We start from the raw sequence: 20,806 nt of genomic DNA on the forward strand, positions 1-20,806 counted from the left end.
TAAAATTCAGGAGAATGCGTATAAAGTGTTGACCATGTGGTATAGGACCACGATGTCCTTGAGCGGGATCTTTCCGGGGAGTGATCCGATGTGCTGGAGATGTGGTGTGGAACAGGGATCTTATTTGCACATATGGTGGAGCTGCCGTAGTCAAAGATCTTTTTGGTCTGGTGTGTTTCGCTTTTGTGGAGGGGGCAACGGGGTTGACTCTTCCGTTCTCGCCCACTGTTGGGTTGCTGCTTCATCTCAAGGGCTCCCTGAGGTCACTAAAACGCTCAGTAGTGCAGCATCTTTTTAACGCTGCTCGCTGCTTGATATCCATGTATTGGAAGCAAGCTCACCCTCCAACTCTCCGTCATTGGGTGTCCAAGGTGGAAGAGATTAGGGTCCTGGAAGAAATGATACACTTGGCCTCTGACAGGTTCGAGCCATACACTGGGGTATGGGCCTGTTGGTTATCCTTCTACTCTACCGCCCAAGCGAGGAATATTTTGGGGTAAGACGGCCTGGCTTGTGTTCTTACTCTGCACTCCCTTGCCCCTTTCTTGTCTGGAAAATGCTCTGGAAAATACCCCTCGTCTTATAATCGAGGTCGTCTTCTAATCAGACCTCATTCTGCTGGGGCCAGGCTGCTTACCGTGCTTTGGTCGCGAGCAGCGTCTGTGCTACTAGCAGCAGGAGAACAGGAAGCTAGCAAAGTCCTCGCATAACTCTACCTCCCCCCTCCTTCTTCTGGGGGCGGGGCCAGAGAAGTTGCTCGCACAGCCGGGCCCCTGCAGAAGTCTGCCAGTGGGAGATCTGCAGTTCAGGTAAGGGGGTGGGGGAGGGTTTTTGTGATTAATGTGTGAAGTATGTGTGATAAATGGAATGAATGAGTATTTCAATGTTTGTGAATGAGTGTGTGTGATAGCATGGATGTGTAAAGGGGGTGGTGGTGGTAGCATGGCATAGGGAGGCTGTAATCACACTACTATCATCCCCAGGTTCCAGCATGTACTGGCTGACTTGGCTTGATAGGAGTTTGATTGCTGTTTGCAGTTATATATATATATATATATATATATATATATCTCCAGAAATGCATTTTAACCACCTATATGCCAGAGTGGCATATAGGGGTATAAGGCATATCATGGGGCAGAGGGGCATATAGGAGGTTAAAAGGCATATCATGGGGCACAGTGGCATATAGGAGGGTATAAGACATTTCTGGAGGCAGAGTGGCATATAGAGAGTTAAAAGGCACATCATGGGGCAGAGTGGCAAATAGGGGGGTATAAGGCATTTCTGGGGGCAGATGTGCATAACTGGGAGGGGCGGGTTGGCAAATAAAAGGAAATAAAAAATATATTTTTCTCAATCATAGCTTTTATTAAATATGAAAATTAGTTTACATGAATTAATATTTACTAGTAAAACTTTTTTCCTATAGGGTAGTCTTATATTCAGGCTTTTTGTTTTTTTCCTAAATTAATATTTTGATTTTGGGGGATCGTCTTATAATCAGGGTCGTCTTATAATGGAGCAAATATAGTATAATTCATTTTAGCTAGCTAAATTAGCTAGATTATATTAGTTTATTTTGCTTGAGACATTCTGTCAGGTAGAAGAGTTAATTTATCCCACATAAAGATTAACCAGTCCACTACTACCCTTAAGCATAAGTTGATAATTAATTTTATTATTAATTATATAAATATAAGAAATCCCTTATAAGTGTCATGCTCTACCCAGGCTGCGGAGCTGCATATCTCTGTCTTTCTTCAGTTTCTCTCTTTTGCTTCAATCCATTCCTGGATTTCCTTATGCTCTGTTCTGATCTTCCATTCCTTGCTTCTAGTTCTGCTCTGTTTCCTTTATAAGGTGTACCCCACCCGTTTGTTATGTTGGTCTCAGTCTGCAGTCTAAAGGTATGTCCTTGGTTTTGTGTTTAGATTCAATGTTTGGTTTCAGCTTATTAGGGATTCAGTAAGCAGGGTTTAGCGTTAGGACCCACCGTATATTGGAGTACTTTGGCGTAGTGGTTGGCTAAGCATACTATGGCCATAAGATGTGACGGAATCTCCAATAGTTATCTTATAGTCCTAGGTTAGTTCTGTTTGGTCCTGTGGTTTCTGTGTATTCCTGTTATTTGTAGCCTGGTTAGTCTAGGCAGCTCTGTGCTTTGTTGTCCTGTCCTGTATCCCCGGTAGAGGGGTGTCCTGTCTTGAATCCCCGGCAGAAGGGTGTCCTGTCTTGAATCCCCGGCAGAGGGGTGTCCTGTCTTGAATCCCCGGCAGAGGGGTGTCCTGTCTTGAATCCCTGATAGAGGGGTGTCCTGTCTTGAATTCCCGATAGAGGGGTGTCCTGTCCTGAATCCCCGATAGAGGGGTGTCCTGTCCTGTTCATATCGGATCTTGAGTATTCCTTGTCTTGTTCCCTGTTGTGCCCTGTATTATGTATATCTTGTCAGGTTATGGTTCTTGCTTGGTCTCCCTGTCCCTTGCTTGTTATGTTTCTGCTATATACTCTGCTTAGCTTTCCTATTCCCACCCTGCAGCGTCCTGCACATGATTCCAGTGCTATGTCTCATGCCTGCTCCAGGGTGTCTGCAGGATATCTCCAAGTTTTGCTCTGTTCTATCATCATCCGCTGCTATGTCAGGGCCCTGGTATGTGGCAGCACAACCCTAGATGCCCACCGGGAGAGTGCTGTCGCCTTGCACCATGCCCTGTCCAACTCCGCTACTGCACCGTAACTCCTGAACACAATCTTTGGGCACTCTGGGTCATTACAGTCGTCTGTATGGACCCGGTTCATGACAATAATGAATTGCTTACATAGTTAATAATTTAGTTAATACATTTTAATGTTAAGCTAATCTTACTAGTACTGGTGCTGCAGTGCTTTAGATTGTGCTTTGTGTTAGCAACAGCAAGAGACAAAGTCAATTTTTCTTCTTAATATTATTAATTAATAATTTAAATTATTTTAAATTTTTATGTTTTGCTCACCTCAGTCCATCAGTGAAATTAACTTGTTGGGCTAATGAGCGCAGTCACATAAGTGCTGTGTGTTTTTTTTGTTCAGCAAGCACTGACGATAACTGTTTTGCTGTTAAATGTTTTCTAATTTCTTTTCAAGAAAGATTGACTGTGTGATGACAACTGTAGTAAGCAAAACTTCAAGGTAGCTGTGGTACTAGTAAAAAAGAAAATAATTTAGCAATACTTCAAATAAAAATAAAATACTGCTAGTAGTTTTACTAGTTAGTGTATTATAGTTAAACTTGAGTTAATAACACAATTTAGTGGCTTTAGTTAACCAATTTTAAATAAGTTGAGCACTTTGGCAGACTACACACAACAGCACAGTGCAGTTGTGCATACTTTCTCAGCAGTGGCACTGAAGAGAAACTTCCTCAAATTTTTTTGTTTCCATTTTTTTCCTTTTTCCTATTTTCCCTGTCCTCATAGTTTTAAACACTACACTACACACACAACATAAAATTTGAAATGGAGCCTCCTTTTTTACTAAGAAAAGGAGGGAGGGACAGGCTCCATCTACCACCACCACCACCACCAGTTCTTCTACGAGGCAGCCTTTGCGTCAGTCTAGTTGGACAAGTAGGCCAAGCTCTCGCTTTTCATTTGGGGAATCATTGCTTGAAGGATCTATTTCATCAAGTAAAGGAAAGGCACCAATAGCAGGCAGTAGTAGTGCTGCTAGGCCCACCACCTCTATGTTTATTTACTGAAAGCCTAAACACAGAAACATAGAAAGTGATGGCAGATAAGAACCAGTAGGCCAATCCAGTCTGCCCAACCTCTGAGTACTTTCCTTTAGTACCTGCCCTTATCCTATATTTAGCTTGACCTTATGCCTATCCCATGCTTGCTATTAACATCTACCACTTCTGCTAAAACGCTATTCCATGCGTCCACTACCCTTGTTGTCCTCTTGTTGTGGTAGTTTTTCTCATTTTAAATAAACTCTCTTCCTTTATCTTGTTTATTCCCTTTAAGTATTTAAATGTTTCTATCATATACCCCGTCATGTCTTTCTTCCAGGCTATATATGTTCAGATCCTTTAACCTGTCCTGGTAAGGTTTATCCTGTAATCCATAAACCATTTAAGTAGCCCTTCTCTGAACTTTCTCCAACATATCTATATCCTTCTGGAGATACGGTCTCCAGTACTGTACACAATACTCCAAGTGAGGTCTCACCAGTGATCTGTACAACGGCATGAGCACTCCCCTCTTTCTGCTGCTAATACAACTCTCTATACAACCAAGCATTCTGCTGGCATTACCTGCTGCTCTACTGAGCTGTCTACGTACCTTTAAATCCTCAGAAATAATTACCCTTAAATCCTTTTCCTCACACGTTGAGGTTAGGACAGTATCAAATATTCTATACTCTGCCCTTGGGTTTTTATGCCCTAGATGCATTACTTTGCATTTATCCACATTAAATGCCCATTGCCACAGCTCTGACCATATCTGCAATATCATTAATAAAAATATTAAAGAGAATGGGTCCAAGTACAGATCCCTAAGGTATCCCACTGGTTACAAGACCTTGCTCTGTATATACGCCATTGACTACAACCCTCTGTTGTCTGTCACTCCCTAATCCACTCAACAACATTGAGATCTAAACTCAGAGATTGCAGTTTATTTTTAAGTCTTCTATGTGGCACAGTGTCAAAGGCCTTACTAAAATCCAGATACGTAATGTCTACTGCACCACCTTGATCAATTACTTTAGTCACCCAATCAAAAAAATCAATAATATTCGTTTGGCATGATCTTCCTGAGGTAAACCCGTGTTGTTTTTGATCTTGAAACCCATGTGACTTCAGATGTCCTTTCCTTTAACATTGTTTCCATTAATCTCCCCACTACAGATGTAAGACTTACTGGCCTGTAGTTGCCTGACTCCTCCGTACTGCCTTTTTTGTGAATGGGCACAACATTCGCTACTTTCCAATCCCTTGGGACGACTCCCATTACCAATGATTCCTTAAATAAATCAGGTAATGGTTTTGCTAGTACACCCCCAAGCTCTTTTAATAACTCGGGGTGTATCATATCAGGCCCCATTGACTTATTTAAATGTCTTTTTTCCTAACTGAGGTTCCATTTCCTCATTTTCATTTGTAAAAAATTGAACAGAAATATTCATTGAGGCAGTCAGCTAGACCTTTATCCTCTTCTACATACATTCCTTTTGTTTTTAATCTAACTAATCATTGTTTTACTTTCCTTTTCTCATTATATATCTCCATTTTTTACTGACAGGGCAATTCACTCTTCTGCATGTGATTTGGCAGCTCTTATAACTTTCTTTGCTTCTTTCTGCCTAATTTAATAGATCTGTCTATCTTCCTCACTTTGGGTATTTTTGTATCTACTAAAGGCTAACTTCTTGTCTTTTTAGATTTTTTCCACTTCTGCAGAGTACCACAGTGGCTTCTTTAATTTTTTACTCATTTATTTACTAAAATATAATTTTCAGTTATTTTCAATCATACAACTTTTAAATAATCCCATTTCTCCTGGACTCCATTTAAATTGCCCCAGTCTGATAATGACTCCTCTACACATATTGTAAGGCATATTGTAAGGCTACCTTAGAGAGACGGCGGACGTCCTCCTCTTCTCCCCGGCACAGATGCCGGCACCACTCATCGCTGCACGAAGCAGCCGCTCGCACACGCGGGCGCTTCATGAATATTTATGAGGCGGACCGCCTGCTAGATTCTGCTGCGTCTCTATGGCTATGGAGGATGCGGTTACGTCCCAGACATCCAGGAACGCCCCCCGGGCTATTAAAAGCACCCTCGCACTAATGCCGGTGCTCAGCTATACTGTTGCTTCTTGTATCTCGTTGAACCTATCCTTGTTATTGATTTCTCTCCTGTGACTTCTGGTATCCTGACCCTGACTTACTAAACGGCACCTGTGACTTCTGGTATCCTGACCCTAGCTTACTTAACAGCTCCTGTGATTTCTGGTATCCTGACCCTGGCTTACTGAAAACTGCTCCGTGGCTTCTGATATCCTGACCCCGGCTCTGTCTCGACCACCAGTGCTTACAGTTACACCGCCAAGCGCCCTGTTATCCTCTCCAGGCCCTTGCGCGTGTTCCTGCATGTTGGATTCCTTCTGGTAAGACGCACTTCATATCTCACAGAATAACTGAGCCAAACATGGAATCCGCAGGAATAGCAGACTTACATGACAGATTGCCGCACTGACCCGTTCATTCCAAGATCTACAAACCAGCCATACGCATATGCCGCGTCAACTACATGAACTCCAGAATTATCCACCTACTTCCGGGGGACCATCTTCTGGAACCGTCCCACTTCCACTGATGGAAAGGGGCTTCCGCTGCTGCTCCTGAACCCATGGTACCTCTACCAGAACGTTTCTCCGGGGACAGAACTCGTTACCGTGCCTTCATGACCTCTTGCCAAATCCTATTTTTGCTCCAACCTAGAACCTACGCCTCAGACTCACTAATTTGGGCCCATCATTTACTACACACCAACAATCCCATCCTGAATTCCTGGGCCGAATTCAGTCATACCATCGACACTCTGTTTGATGACCCTCTTCGCGCCACCTCTGCTCCAACTGCCGTATGCGCTTTACGTCAGGGGAAGAGACCTGTGGAAGAATATGTAACAGAATTCCAAAGCCTGGCTTTTGAAAGCAAGTGGAATGAGCCTGCACTCCTAGATCAATTTCGTTTGGGATTATCCAAAGGATTGAAAGATGAATTGGCCCAGGTGGGCATCCCCGCCTCGCTGGAAGATCTCATATTTTTAGTCATTCAGTTGGATCGCAGACTACGGGAAAGATGCCTGCAGCGTGCTGCCTCGTCCTTTCCTACCCCTGGGTGCCACTTCCCTCCTTCTGTTCCCGTAGTCCAACCTCCAGCTACCCTTCCTACAGAAGAACCGATACAGATAGGGTTGGCACATGGCCCACTGTCGGAGACAGAAAAAGCCCTCCGCAGGAATAACAACTTGTGCCTCTACTGAGGTCAACCCGGGCATCTGATCTACTCCTGTCCACGATGCCCTTCTATTCCTAGGGGTAAGCCCACACACAATAAAGTTTGCCTAAGTTCATCCCCTAAGGGTGGTTCTCCTCACTTATCCATATCCTTGTTTTTGCAGTGGACCAATAATTCTACAACCGTTTCTGCCATCATTGACTCTGGGGCCAGCAGTTGCTTTATGGATCAGGACTTTGCCAACCAACTGCATATGCCAACCATAACCAAGTCAGCTCCGATACATATTCAAGTGGTAGACGGTACTCCTTTATCCTCCGGACCCATCACACAAGAAACACTATCACTTCGTTCGCATACGTGAAGGGGACGAGTGTAAATCCGATTTCCGAAGCCGATACAGACACTTCGAATATCTCGTTAAGCCCTTTGGTGGTCTATCTAGATGACATTCTCATATTTTCACCAACACTATCGGAATATCGTGATCACGTCAAACTGGTTTTAGAACGCCTACGCACACACCACCTATATGCCAAACTAGAGAAATGTCAATTTGAATCCTTTCGGGGGGAGTTCCTGGGGTTCACTATCACGCCCGGAAATTTACAAATGGACCCGAAGAAAGTGTCAGTAATACTGGAATGGCTGTTACCCTATGATAAAAAAGCGGTCCAACGCTTTATCGGCTTTGCAAAATATTATCGCAAATTTATTTGGAATTTTTCTCACGTTATTTCACCCATAACGAAACTTACTCGCCAATCCTCTCGCTTTTCGTGGATGCCAGAAGCCCAGAAAGCCTTTGACACACTGAAGCAACATTTCAATACTGCCCCTATTCTCCTACAGCCTAATGTAGCAGAGGTGGAGGTAGACGCTTCAGATTTAGAAGTAGGGGCAATCCTGTCCCAAACAGAGACTTCACCCAGTGGCCTATTACTCTCATAAACTCACCCTTTCAGAGATGAACTATAGCGTGGGGGATAGAGAACTATTGGCCATTAAACAGGCACTGGAGGTTTGGCGTCACCTTCTGGAAGGCACAAAACACCCTGTGATGGTATATAATGACCACCGGAAACTTGAGTATCTCCATTCTGCCCGAAGGTTGTGCATCAGCTCCTTATCCCGTGGAGTTTCAGTCCCAAGAACAAACCCTCCTATCCGCCGTACCAGAGACTATTTATACTATTGGGTTATGATATTTGTACCACCTCCAGCTCGTTTAAAAGTGTTACAAACCTGCCATGATTCCCTCCTTTCTGGACATGGGGGTGTTAAGAAGACCACAGATCTTGTCCGACGTCATTTTTGGTGGCCTTCATTGGACCAGGATGTGTCTTCTTTTGTCCGCTCGTGTACCACACCACGTGTGCCCAAACTAAAACCATACGCAAAAAAACAGTAGGACTACTCCACCCGTTATCAACGCCTTCAGTTCCTTGGTTAAAAATCTCTATGGATTTTATTGTGGATCTACCACCCTCAGAAAAACACGACACAATAATGGTGGTGGTAGACAGATTTACTAAAAGGGCACATTTTATTCCCACTATCGGTATCCCCTCAGCATCAACTACAGCCACCTTGTTCCTGAATATGGTGTTTTGGCTTCATGGGTTACCACAGACCATCACCCTGGACCGCGGAGTACAGTTTACATCACGCTTTTGGAAGGTATTCTGTCGCAATTACATATCCTTCCCACGCTGTCCACGGCCTTCCATCCACAGACCAACAGTCAGGCGGAACGTCTAAATTAAATACTAGAACATTATTTAAGATGCTACACCATTTACCTCCAGAATGATTGGCTTCAGTTCCTTCCCTCTGCTGAATTCACCAATATAATAATAAAAAACAACGCTCCATACAAATGTCACCATTTTTTGCGAACTATGGCTACCACCCTACCATGATTCCCGGTCTACCCACAGAACCCACGGTTCCTGGGATCACGGACCGAGTCACCACACTAGCAGAACAATTCCGGATCTTAAAACAAAACCTGATCAAGGCTCGTAAGGCCTATAAGTTATATGCAGATGCAGTCAACCTACATACTGTTGTGGTGACAGTCTGGTTGTCAACAAGTAATTTACGTCGACGGGGTGGAAGAAGACGTGGTACAAAAAATTGTCGATTCCAGAATCTGCTGAGGGCACCTAGAATATCTTATACAATGGAAAGGGTATAGCCCAGAAGAAAGAAAACCTGGGAACCTGCGAATCAAGTACACGCCCCTATATGTGCGGGGAGGTCCTGTATTGGTACCAATGACAAAGTCGATTGGAGGTGCGGCTAGCAGCGGGGGTTGTCTGCGTCCATCGCGCAGGCCTTCCCCGGCTGTCAGAGATCAGAGTTCTCCTCTGACAGCCGGGGAAGGTCTGCGCGATGGATGAAGACAACCCCCGCTGCTAGCCGTACCTCCTCCCGGCTGCAGCGGAAGTTGTGTATGCGAATCGCGTAGAGCTCTACACGCTGCCCGTTGCTTAGTCCGGGCAGCGTGTAGAGCTCTACGTGAATCGCGCAGAGCTCTACATGCTGCCCGGACTAAGCACCGGGGACTCAGAAGTACCGGTAAGTGTGTGTGGGGTGCTTAGTCAGGGCAGCGTGTAGAGCTCTACGCGAATCGCGCAGAGCTCTACATGCTGCCCGGACTAAGCACTGGGGACTCAGAAGTACCGGTAAGCGTGTGTGGGGTGCTTAGTCCGGGCAGCGTGTAGAACTCTACGTGAATCGCGCAGAGCTCTACACGCTGCATGGACTAAGCACCGGGGACTCAGAAGTACCGGTAAGTGGGGGGGGTCCGGAGGATCCAGGTCCCCTGCATCGCCTTGCGGGGGATCTGGATCTTAGTCTCATAGTCAGACCTAGTTGAGGTCTGATTATAAGACGACCCTTATAATCGAGCAAATACGGTATATTAAGGAGGAAACTATGGCAATGGATATACATAGGACTACTGAAAAAAATTTGCAATCAAACTGTGATTGGATGGCTCAGGACAAGGTGCTGCGGCAACTAAAGTTAATGTTAACAAAGTTCCCGGGCCTGACGGTATTCACACACGAGTACTTAAGGAGCTGAGTCAGGAAATAAGTGAACCTCTGTTTCTAATCTTTCGGGATTCTTTTTTTTCAGGAATTGTACCAGAGGATTGGAGGAAGGCAGATGTGGTCCCGATATTCAAACTCTGTGCCCGGAAATTATAAACCTGTGAGCTTAACTTTTGTGGTTGGGAAAGTATTTGAAGGACTGGTTAAGGATAATATTCAAGAATTCATTAGGAAGGACAGTATTATTAGCATAAATCAGCATGGTTTTATGAAACATAGGTCCTGTCAAACTAATTTAATTGCATTCTACGAAGAAGTAAGTAGAAGTGTAGATCAGGGTGTTGCAGTGGATGGAATCTACTTGGATTTTGCCAAGGCATTTGACACGGTTCCACACAATAGGTTAGTATTCAAATTGGTCTAGATGCAAATTCTTGTTCTTGGGTAGAACATTGGCTAAGAGATAGAGAACAGAGAGTTGTTATAAATGGTACATTTTCAAGCTGGTCAAAAGTGGTAAGTGGTGTCCCTCAGGGTTCTGTTCTGGGACCAATTTTATTCAACATATTTATAAATGACCTGGCAATAAGCGTTTCTGTGTTTGCAGATGACACTAAACTAGGTAAAGTAATACAGTGTGAGCAGGATATTACAGTGCTGCAGAGGGATCTAGACTGGGGGACTGGGCACACAAATGGCAGATGAAATTCAATGTAGATAAATTTAAAGTTATGCACTTCGGGGTAGGGAATGCACAAGCAACCTGCAACCTAAACGGTAGTGAATTAGGGATCATGACAAATGAGAAGGATTTGGGAATTATTATAGACAACAAACTAGACAACAATGTGCAATGTCAGTCAGCAGTTTCCAAGGCCAGTAAGGTATTGCCGTGCATAAAAAGGGGCATTAATTCGCGGGATAAAAATATAATTTTGCCTCTGTATAAATCAATGGTAAGGCCGCACCTTGAATATGCTGTGCAATTTTGGGCACCTATTCTAAAGAAGGATATCATAGCACTAGAAAGGGTGCAGAGGTGGGCTACAAAATTAATAAAAGGAATGGAGCACTATAATTATGAAGAAAGGTTAACAAATTTAAATCTGTTTAGTTTAGAAAAACGGCACCTCAGAGGGGATATGATAACATTATATAAATATATTCGGGGCCAATACAAACCATTGTGTGGAAATCTGCTCATAAACAGGACTATGCACAGGACATGTGGTCATGCGTTTAGACTGGAAGAAAGGAGATTTAGTCTAAAGCAGAGGAAAGGATTTTTTTACAGCAAGGACAATAAGGATGTGGAATTATCTGCCTGCAGAGGTAGTTTTATCTGAGTCTGTACAGACATTTAAACAGCAACTGGATGGATACTTGGAAAAACATAATATTCGGGGATATAATCTTTAATTATGGGGAAACAGCTTATTGATCCAAAGAGAAATCTGACTGCCATTTTGAGGTCAAGAAGGAATTTTTTCCCTGGTTAGTGCAAAATTGGAAAGAGCAAAACTGGGGTTTTTTGCCTTCTTTTGGATCAACAGCAACAAATTAACCGATATAGGAAAGGCTGAACTAGATGGACGCATGTCTTTTTTCAGCCTATATAACTATGTTGCTTCCTGTATCTCGTTGAGCCTATCCGTGTTATTGATTTCTCTCCTGTGACTTCTGGTATCCTGACACTGGCTTACTAAACGGCTCCTGTGACTTCTGGTATCCTGACCCTGGCTCTGTCTCGACCACCCGTGCTTATGGTTACACCGCCAAGCGCCCTGTTATCCTCTCCAGGCCCTTGTGCATGTTCCGTATTGAGCAAGCATGTTCGCTTCCTGCATGTTGGATTACTTCTGGTAAGACGTACTTGGTATCTCACACATAGTCTCATTTTAGAAAAGTCAGTTTTTCTAAAATCTAAAACTTTTGTTTTTGTGTGGTGTGGTGGAAATTTTCAACTGAGCCAACTTTTCAACATCCAGATTTTATAAATAAAGCTGCATATATTGTACAATATTACATTAATGCTGTTTTCTTCTTTTTTGTGAGATACCCTGTATCATGAGAGATATATCAAGGCGATTGTGTGCGTACAAGTGAAACAGAGGAATCTTCGAGTGGTCTTGATCGCACTTTATATTATAGTGCACTTTATTTTATATAGACTTGAACTTTTGGTGCTATTTATCTAACTACTGTGACCATATTGAGGTTTGATTTGTATCTGGTACATATTTATTTATTGTTCCTATCTATGTGTTGTTCTAATTTTTATGCTTTATACTTATTTATAATTTATGAAGTAATTTAGGGATCATTTATGAATTTATATTTGATTATACACTTCCTATTTATAGCACGGAGCACTTTCCTGTATTTTTATCACTTTGTCCAGTCTTATTTTGGACATTATATTAATTTTTAGCAACGGTACACTTTATGTATTCCTTGCGCAAGGCACTTTGAATATTATTGCCAATATATGACTCTTCTAATAGTCCTTGCCGTATATCCATTTTTTTCTCTTAGTTACTTAGAGATTGTAGATTTGGTACAATCTTATTGTCTGTGTTTCAGCTAACTCAGGAGCTCGTTACACCTATTTATTTTCAAAAATGAGAATAACTTGAGAATTGTTGGTCACAGCTTCTATAATTCCCTTCTTAATAGTGAGTAACATGGTTTAATAAAAAAAAGCCACAACAATTATATTGAATAAGAAGTATTGTAAATACCACAGCATAATTGTAACAGGCGCTACCAGGAAATGAGCGTCGTGAAGGTCGAATGACGTCAACCAACTGCGTCGTGATTAGCTCGGTTTTCGATTATTCTTCCTTGAGTTCTGTACGCACAGGGCTTACCTGTTCATGAAGTAATCATGTCGACTATGGGATCACCGTTGCATACATTTCGTTGCTTGTTAAGAGAGCTTCGTTATCTGAGTGGTACGAATCGGTATCGAGAGACAGCGGCTTATTTCTATATCCGAGATAATTTTAGGAAGAATACGGTGAGATCGTGTTTTTACTTTGTGAATCCTTTTTGGTGTGTGAGTTAACTTCTATTGTTTTATCCGTTACTGTGATGTGTAGCCCTTTTTGTATGCGTTGCCCTGTTCCCTACCCTGCTTATCCCTTCGTGCCAAACTCCCTCACCCTCCGTGTGAGGGTGCCACGGTCAGCATCCTGAAACCCTTGGTAATGTGAGGCGATTTCGATTCCGGTTTGTTGTGGATCCGTGCTGAAGGCTGTCCGTTCTCATCAACAACCTTGGTGATGTGTCCAACGCTTGTACAGTGGGCCTGCTGAGCCTTGCACGGTAGTAGCATACCAGCGTACTTTCCCCCTCCACTTTCTATCCCTCTCTTTTCTCTCCCTGGCTACATTATCGACCTCCATGATTATTTACATTTACCGTATCCTCCTTACATTTACGTTTTCCATGATTTTGCAAGACAGAAAACTGAGGAAACTGTACAGGTGTCCATCCATGAATTTTTGCAAATGGAAAGCATATCGCTTAACCCTTAGAGTGGCAACTACATACATACTTGGCAAAATGGACCTCTATGCCCAACTACGTACATGGTACGTAGCAACACATTCTGCCTTCCCAAGCCAATCAGTAGCTTTGTGAGACTGATAACGCTGAACTGCGTGGTGGCAAGACCTTCCCTCGAACAGCAGGGCAACCCTTTTCTTCAATTAAGCAGCACAATCTGTTCTATGAGAGCAATTCTGCACACTTAACTACATAATCACTTCTCAGCAGCTATAGGCAGCTTCAGGGATGGAGTGAAAGGATCCTTCAGTGCCTACACAAGTGCACCATTAACCCTTTTAAATCCTGCAATTGCATCAAAGCTACGTTATGCAGCTTGTGTGATGTGATCCCGGGTGTCAACAGTTCCCACAGACTTGAGTGACAATTAATTATGTGTTCCTTTTGGGCACCAGTCTAAAAAGAAAAAAAAATCTTTCTTTTCTTTCTGTAAAATACCCCTCACTTTATAATCTGACCTCAAATAGAGGTTGGATAATAACACTGAGATCCAGATAGCCCACAACACTGCAGGGGACCCGGATCCTCCTCTCTGACAGCCTGTGGGGGGTGTCTGTACGATGCGTGCAGACAACCTCCACTACTGTCCTCCACTTCCACCGGAGCTTCTGGTGCTCACTGGCTGCCAGAGAGGAGGATCTGCCGCAGCGCTGCAGGGGACCTGGATCATTCTCTCTGGCATCCTCCACTTCTGCCGGCACTTCCACTGGGGCTTCTGATGGAGCATCGGTGTCGCGTAACCTTTTGGTGCTTGGTCATAGAAACTCCTGCAAAAAATGCTGGCCAGAAGCAGAGGTTGTCTACACGCATCACGCAGACGTTCACCGGCTGCCTCTACTAGACATTAAGGAGTATGGGGTCTGGGGGGGGGCATATCAAGGGCACAGTGGTATATAGGGGGTTATAAGGCATATTGGAGGGGGCACAGTGGCATATAGGGGGTTATAAGGCATTTGGGGGACACTGTGGCATATAGGGGTATAAGGCATATCTGGGGGGCAAGTGGCATATCAGGGGGTATAAGGCATATCGGGAGGACGGAGTGGTATATCTGGGGGTATAAGGCACATCAGGGGGGCACAGTGGCATATCGGGAGATAAGGCATATGTGGGAAGGACAGAGTGGCATATCTGGGGGTATAAGGCATGTGTGGCAAGCCTGGGCTTATATGTGCATAAATGCAGGTTGGGAAATAAAAACAAGAAATGCATTTTTCTCATTTTTTTTTTATTCTGCTGTTTTTATTTTTGATATCCTGTTTATTAAATTAAAAATGTACATTAATTTTTTTTATTCGATTAATCGGCCAACGAATTGATTATAAAAATCCTTAGTTGCAGCCCTACTCTGCAGCAGTTCAAGTTGCTGCACAGCCAGGGAGGAATGAACTAATGATAATCTGATCATTATGACAGTTAATGGGTCAGCTATTAAAAAAAAAAAAAAAAAAAAAATACATAAGGCTAGGTTTCCACTTGGGTTTTTGTCCTGCGTTTTTTTTTCTTGCTGAAAAACGCCAGGAAAACGGCCACTGTATTTTCCTGCGTTTTGGCGTTTTTTCTGGCGTTTTAGCCTTTCTGTGGAAATTGTTTTTTTTGACCTTAGGCAGTTTTTCAGCCTTTACAAGTTAGAAGTTTCACCCAGCTAAAAGGGATTAGGATAAATGGCAAGTATCTGCCCCCTCCTGATGTCATTTACTTGGTAGAGTTCTACTTAAACGCCCCGGCGGACCCTTTTGTCTCTTTTCAGTGGTTTATTCCGAATGTCTGCTCCTCTAGGAAGATTGGCCCCAAATGACGGTGCAAATTGTTTGCTGTTGCTTTTGGCAGGCAGGATCCAGTTGGTTTGTTTGTTTGTAATGGCATGTTTGTTCCAAATGGTGTAAAATTCAATATGAACTTTGTTTTGTGTGAAACTGTTTGTTTCCAGCCTATTTCTCGTAGGACACACAGATACTGGGTCCATCCTCTGCATTGTAACTGTGGAAAAAACCCACACGGGTTTTTCATGGCGTTTTTTCTCTCCCATAGACTTCTATTGGAGAAAAACGCCAAGATTTCCTTGCAAAAAACGCCAGAGTGTCAACATGCTGCGATTCTGAAAAACTGCCACAGAGCCCAAAGAGGACTGAAAAAACGCGAACAGAAAAACGCCAAGTGGATATGGCATTGTGCGATTTCCTATTGAAGAACAGCTAACATCTGGCTGCAGCGTTTTTTCACTAAAAAAACGCTGTGTGGCTGAATTGGCGTTTTTATGGGCGTTTTTAGCAAAAAAAAACAAGTGGAAACCTAGCCTAAAGCATGCAGTATTAATAAAGTAAACCGTTTATTTTTTATATTTTATTACATTGCTGTTTACTACCTGAGGATTGATGGGGCTCAATGATCAGTGTCAGTGGCCTAAACGTGTCATATACATGTAATCTTATAGCATTTATATTTATTTTTGTATTTTATTGTACAAGTATATTTTACAAATACACATATCATTTTCATTTTTTTTAAACTTCATAAATTACTGAGTAGCGCAGGGCTTGACGAATTTGCTGTGAATCTAGGCGCCAGGTAAAAAAGTTAGGAGCCAGGATTTTTTTAAACTAACAGTTGGTCAGGAGTGATCTGATCATCATAGCCCACTTACTAAAATCACAGCATTTGACCTGGAAGCACCCTGGACTTTCAGGTCAGTGCTGTTTTTTTTTTTTTTGTTTGTTTGTTTTTTTGTTTTTTTTTTAAACTTTCGATGTTGATGTTCCATTGGAGCACAGCATTGAGTGATATTTAGTCCCCACAAGCTTGTGGGGACAAATGTTAACCCCTGCAATGCCACGAATGTGTCATACACAATTGTGGCATTGAAGGGGTTAACACTGCACTGTCACTCTGATGGAGCGATCAGGCAGCAGGGGGGTGTTGGGGCTGGTCTCCACACTCATGGGAAGACCAAGGAACCCTCTCCCCTGTCTCTGAAGCTGCCTCTGGCAGCTGGGACTCAATTGCTGGTCTATAGACCAGCCATTGCAGGGGGGAGTCTCTTTGATGAATGCTGTAGGCTTCTATGCCTACAGGAATCATCAAAGAGCTTGCGGGGGCTCGTTTTTGCTGTTGCTGGTCTGCCTGGGCTTCCAGGCAGACCACCAGCAGCAGAGCCCCGTACAAAACGGGAATTGCGGCATTGAAGGGGTTAACGCCGCACTGTCGCTCTCATGGAGCGATCAGGCAGCAGGGGGGTGTTGTGTTAGGTCCCCACAACATCAACACACAACCACCTTCACTGAAGCTGCCTGTGGCAGCTGAAAACGCGATTGCTCCGTGGGAGTGATCTCAGGCTCGGGGGCGGGCTCGGAGTGGCTGTGCTGGTCTCCACGGACTCCTGGGCAGACAGCAGCAGCAGCAATTTTTTGTGGATGTAACAGGCTGATAAACACCGAGGCGCCAGGACAGAATTCTCTGTTGCCGTGGTGACCTGGCGCCTGGTATTTGTCGAGCACTGGTGTACAGTACTGGAGATTGTTTCTCCAGAAGGATATAGATATGTTGGAGAAAGTACAGAGAAAGGCTACTGTGATGGAACCCTCCATCGCTGGGGCCCCTGGAAAGGCATGAGAGCCAGCCTCCTCCCTGTTGACTATGGGCCCTGGCCTCGTAAAGACTTCTGTGTGTAGTAGGCACATGGGTCAGTTTCTACTGATTTTTTTTTTTTCCCTGGTACAGTTTTTTTCCAGATTTCCTAAATATTAGACTCTGAGGACTGTGGTGGGATGATATTGATTTGGGATTGGTCCTGTACTTTGCCAACACAGATGATGTTTTGCAATTATTCTATTGTATATTATACAATTGTATCCCCCCATGTTTTCAGCTACCCCCAGAAGGGGATTATGTCTGTCAGACAGCCAGGATGCAACCAGGGAGTGACAAGCTATTGTTTCAGTTAATTTGTTTAACCCCTTCGCGACCTTTGCCGGTTCAGGACCGTCATGACATGAAGGTCGCTAAATGACCTTTGACGGTTCTGAACCGTCATAAAATAAAATAAGCTTAGAAAGTGATCAACGATCACTTTCTTCGCTTAAACAGCGTTACTGTAATGCCTCGATGTCGAGGCATTCAGTAACGCCGAGATCGGCATCGGGGGCCATGTCTGGCCCCTCCCCGGGGCGTCAACAGCCGCCATACATTGTATGGCGGCGGCAGCCCGTTTTAAAAGCGTTTAGGAGGCGATCGATTCAACCATGCAAGTCAATGGAACCCAGCTTTCTAATCACTATGTGATTAGTAAAATATTCAAAAAAAAAAAATAAAAAATGTAAAAAAAATAAAAAAAAATGTGCTAACATTTAAAAATAATTATGCAGTGATGTCACTAGATGAACCATCCAGTACATTGCAAAATGTGTAAAAAAAAAATATAAAAAAAGTATTAAAAAAATAAAATAAAATAAAAAAATAAAGTTATTATTTTGAGCAAGTGCTAAAATTTCTCAACTCTCAACAAAGAGTTAAAATAAAAGCACTTCAAATACCCAAGGGGTGTCTAATATATAAAAAAAATGGCTGATGGGGTAAATTGGAGTGGCCAAGCTCAAAGATAGGGCATAGGTACAGACTGACCAAAATGGAGAAAAAAAGCGCACTTCCCAAATGTGGCATTTTAAATCTCAAACAACCCGACAAACCCATGCATGTCGGGTATCACTGCACTCAAGAGATGTTCCTCAACACACATTGGGGTGTTGTTTGACAGTGGCATATACCAGAACCTGCATATCTATAACTAAAGTACAATTTGTGTGGAAAAAAAATAAAAAAAATACTATTACAAAGTTTGACAAAGTGTAGTTCTATAATTGGTGCATGGAAAGGGTTAAAATAACAGCATTTGGAATACCCTGGGGTGTCTAGTTTTCAAAAATATATGGTTTGAATGGGTTAAATTGAGTTAACCCGCTTCAAAGATATTCCAAAGAGGAGATGGAGGCAGAATGACCAAATGACCACCTGGATTACGCATGCCCCAAAAGTAGCCTTTTACCAGCCAAACTATCTGACAAACCCATGCATGTGGGGTATCGCTGTACTCAGGAGATGTTCCTGAACACATATTGGGGGGTTGTTTTACAGGTACATATATCAGGACCTGTATATCTATAACTAAAGTACAATTTGTGTGGGAAAAAAAATAAAAAAAATTACTATTACAAAGTTTGACAAAGTGTAGTTCTATAATTGGTGCATGGAAAGGGTTAAAATAACAGCATTTGGAATACCCTGGGGTGTCTAGTTTTCAAAAATATATGGTTTGAGGGGGTTAAATTGAGTTAACTGGCTTCAAAGATCTTCCAAAGAGGAGATGGAGGCAGAATGACCAGATTTGTTAAAAAAGATTTGGAAATCATAAAACGCTGCTTGTACTTATTGCCCTATAACTTACAAAAAACAGCAAAAAAACATAAAAACATTGGGTATTTCTAAACTCAGGACAAGTAGTAGAATCTATTTAGCTAGTTTTTTACTTGCTTTTTTAGGTGAGTAAAAGATTTTTCAAATAAAAGTCATAAAATTTGTTTTTTTTTTCAATTTTTCACCATGTTTTTTTTATTTTTTTTTATAGTAAATAAGATGATACGATCAAAATAATGGTATCCGAAGAAAGCCCATCTTGTCCTGAAAAAAACAATATATAACTTATGTGGGTACACTAAATGGGTGAGGAGAAAATTACAGCTGAACACAAGCACCACAAAAGTGTCAAAACAGCTGCGGTCCCACAGGGTACAAAACGAAAAATGAGCCCGGTCCTTAAGGGGTTAATGTCTGCCCCCCCCCATGGTGCACTAAGATGTTTTTCCCCAGCCCTCTCCCTCATTGTATTCCACTATTTTGATAATTTATTTATATTTGCATAAAAACCCTGTGTGTGACTCCGAATAAACAGTTCTTGTACTTCACCCTGCATTAAGCTTCGGCTAGTGAGTTGGGTGAATGGAGAGTGGGTGCTTTAGAGTGTGTCCGTATACAGTTCTAGGAAGCAGGTATTGACGGAGGTACCCAGTCAGGGTACAGCACGTACTGTCACGGCTACTAAAATGGTTCCTGGATTACAGGATAAAACTTCCAGCAGAAGTGGTAGATGTTAAAACGGTGAAGGTTTTTAAGCAAGCATGGATGCGATAGGTATAAAACTAAGCTAGATATAAGGCCAGGGACTAAGGAAAGTATTGAGAGGATGGGCCGAGTGGTTCTTATCTGTTTCTATGTGTCCATCGTGCAAAGGAGGGAGTTCACAGCTGGCCTCCAGACTTGTGTGAGGGCCAAAGATGCCCTGGATTTTGTCCCTAAAGCTGACCATGGTAAACCTGTGATCATGGGGTAACGCTGCACATTGCTCTCATGGGCACGATTGTTTATCACGGTGAACCAAAAACATAGGATTAATAACACCATGCAAATACTATACTAACATTTGACTAAAATAACTGGAGTAGACCACCAATTTCCACTATACACCCTATGTTCCAACAACAAAAGTGACCCTATAGCTAGCTAACTGACTTACTTGAAGTTATGCTCCTTCCTTTGTAGTCTTTAATATTCAATTTCTTTTTTTTTGTTTCAGGTGACTAGTGAAAAGTTCTGCCGAGCTCAACAGGAGATGCATTTTCAAGCTTCCACTTACCTTTGCCTTTTGCGCAGTGTTAGAAATCATGTTGCTCTCCATGAGGAATACCATGGCAAAGGAGAGCGTTCCACAGAGGAAGCAGCCCATCTGGTGGGCCTTAAACTACCACAGCAGCCTGGGGGAAAAGGATGGGAGAGGTGACTTGTGAGTGTCCAGTAGCCAGCGTGAGGAATTGTCAACAACCAGCATTCACCCTTTTGAACTTTGAATAACCCTGGAATGTAAATTAAACATGTCACACAATACTTTCTTTCTGCTATTGTTATTTTTAACCTATGTGGTAAAAAATCTAAATATTCCATGAATTTACAACAAAATAAGAGCAGAACGAACAAACCGGTCTCAAAGTTACACAAATATTAGCCAGTTGTTTCCAGTCTTGCTGTCCGTTATAGAGTGGAGTCATCTAGGCTTGTGGTCTTGTTTGTTATTCCCAGAATCTCACGGTATTTAATCTCACTCTATTTAATATAGTGGC

At 42.8% G+C, this 20,806-nt stretch overlaps 1 protein-coding gene across 1 annotated transcript; it reads left to right on the top strand.

Moving 5' to 3' along the window:
* Positions 1-12,903: 12,903 nt before the first annotated feature.
* On the top strand, positions 12,904-20,571 carry FMC1 (formation of mitochondrial complex V assembly factor 1 homolog). Its single transcript, XM_053469108.1, has 2 exons — positions 12,904-13,092; positions 20,266-20,571. Exons 1-2 carry the CDS (start codon positions 12,961-12,963, stop codon positions 20,467-20,469), a joined length of 336 nt encoding a protein of 111 aa, XP_053325083.1. The 5' UTR covers positions 12,904-12,960; the 3' UTR covers positions 20,470-20,571.
* The last annotated feature ends 235 nt before the right edge of the window (positions 20,572-20,806 follow it).

The sequence above is a fragment of the Spea bombifrons genome, chromosome 6 (genome assembly GCF_027358695.1).
Source record: "Spea bombifrons isolate aSpeBom1 chromosome 6, aSpeBom1.2.pri, whole genome shotgun sequence".
Lineage (NCBI taxonomy): Eukaryota > Metazoa > Chordata > Amphibia > Anura > Pelobatidae > Spea > Spea bombifrons.

Coding starts and splice junctions, on each gene's coding strand:
- FMC1 (XM_053469108.1), top strand. CDS start 12,961: ATGTCGACTATGGGATCACCGTTGCATACATTTCGTTGCTTGTTAAGA. Junction 13,093..20,265: donor ATAATTTTAGGAAGAATACG/GTGAGATCGTGT, acceptor TTTTTGTTTCAG/GTGACTAGTGAAAAGTTCTG.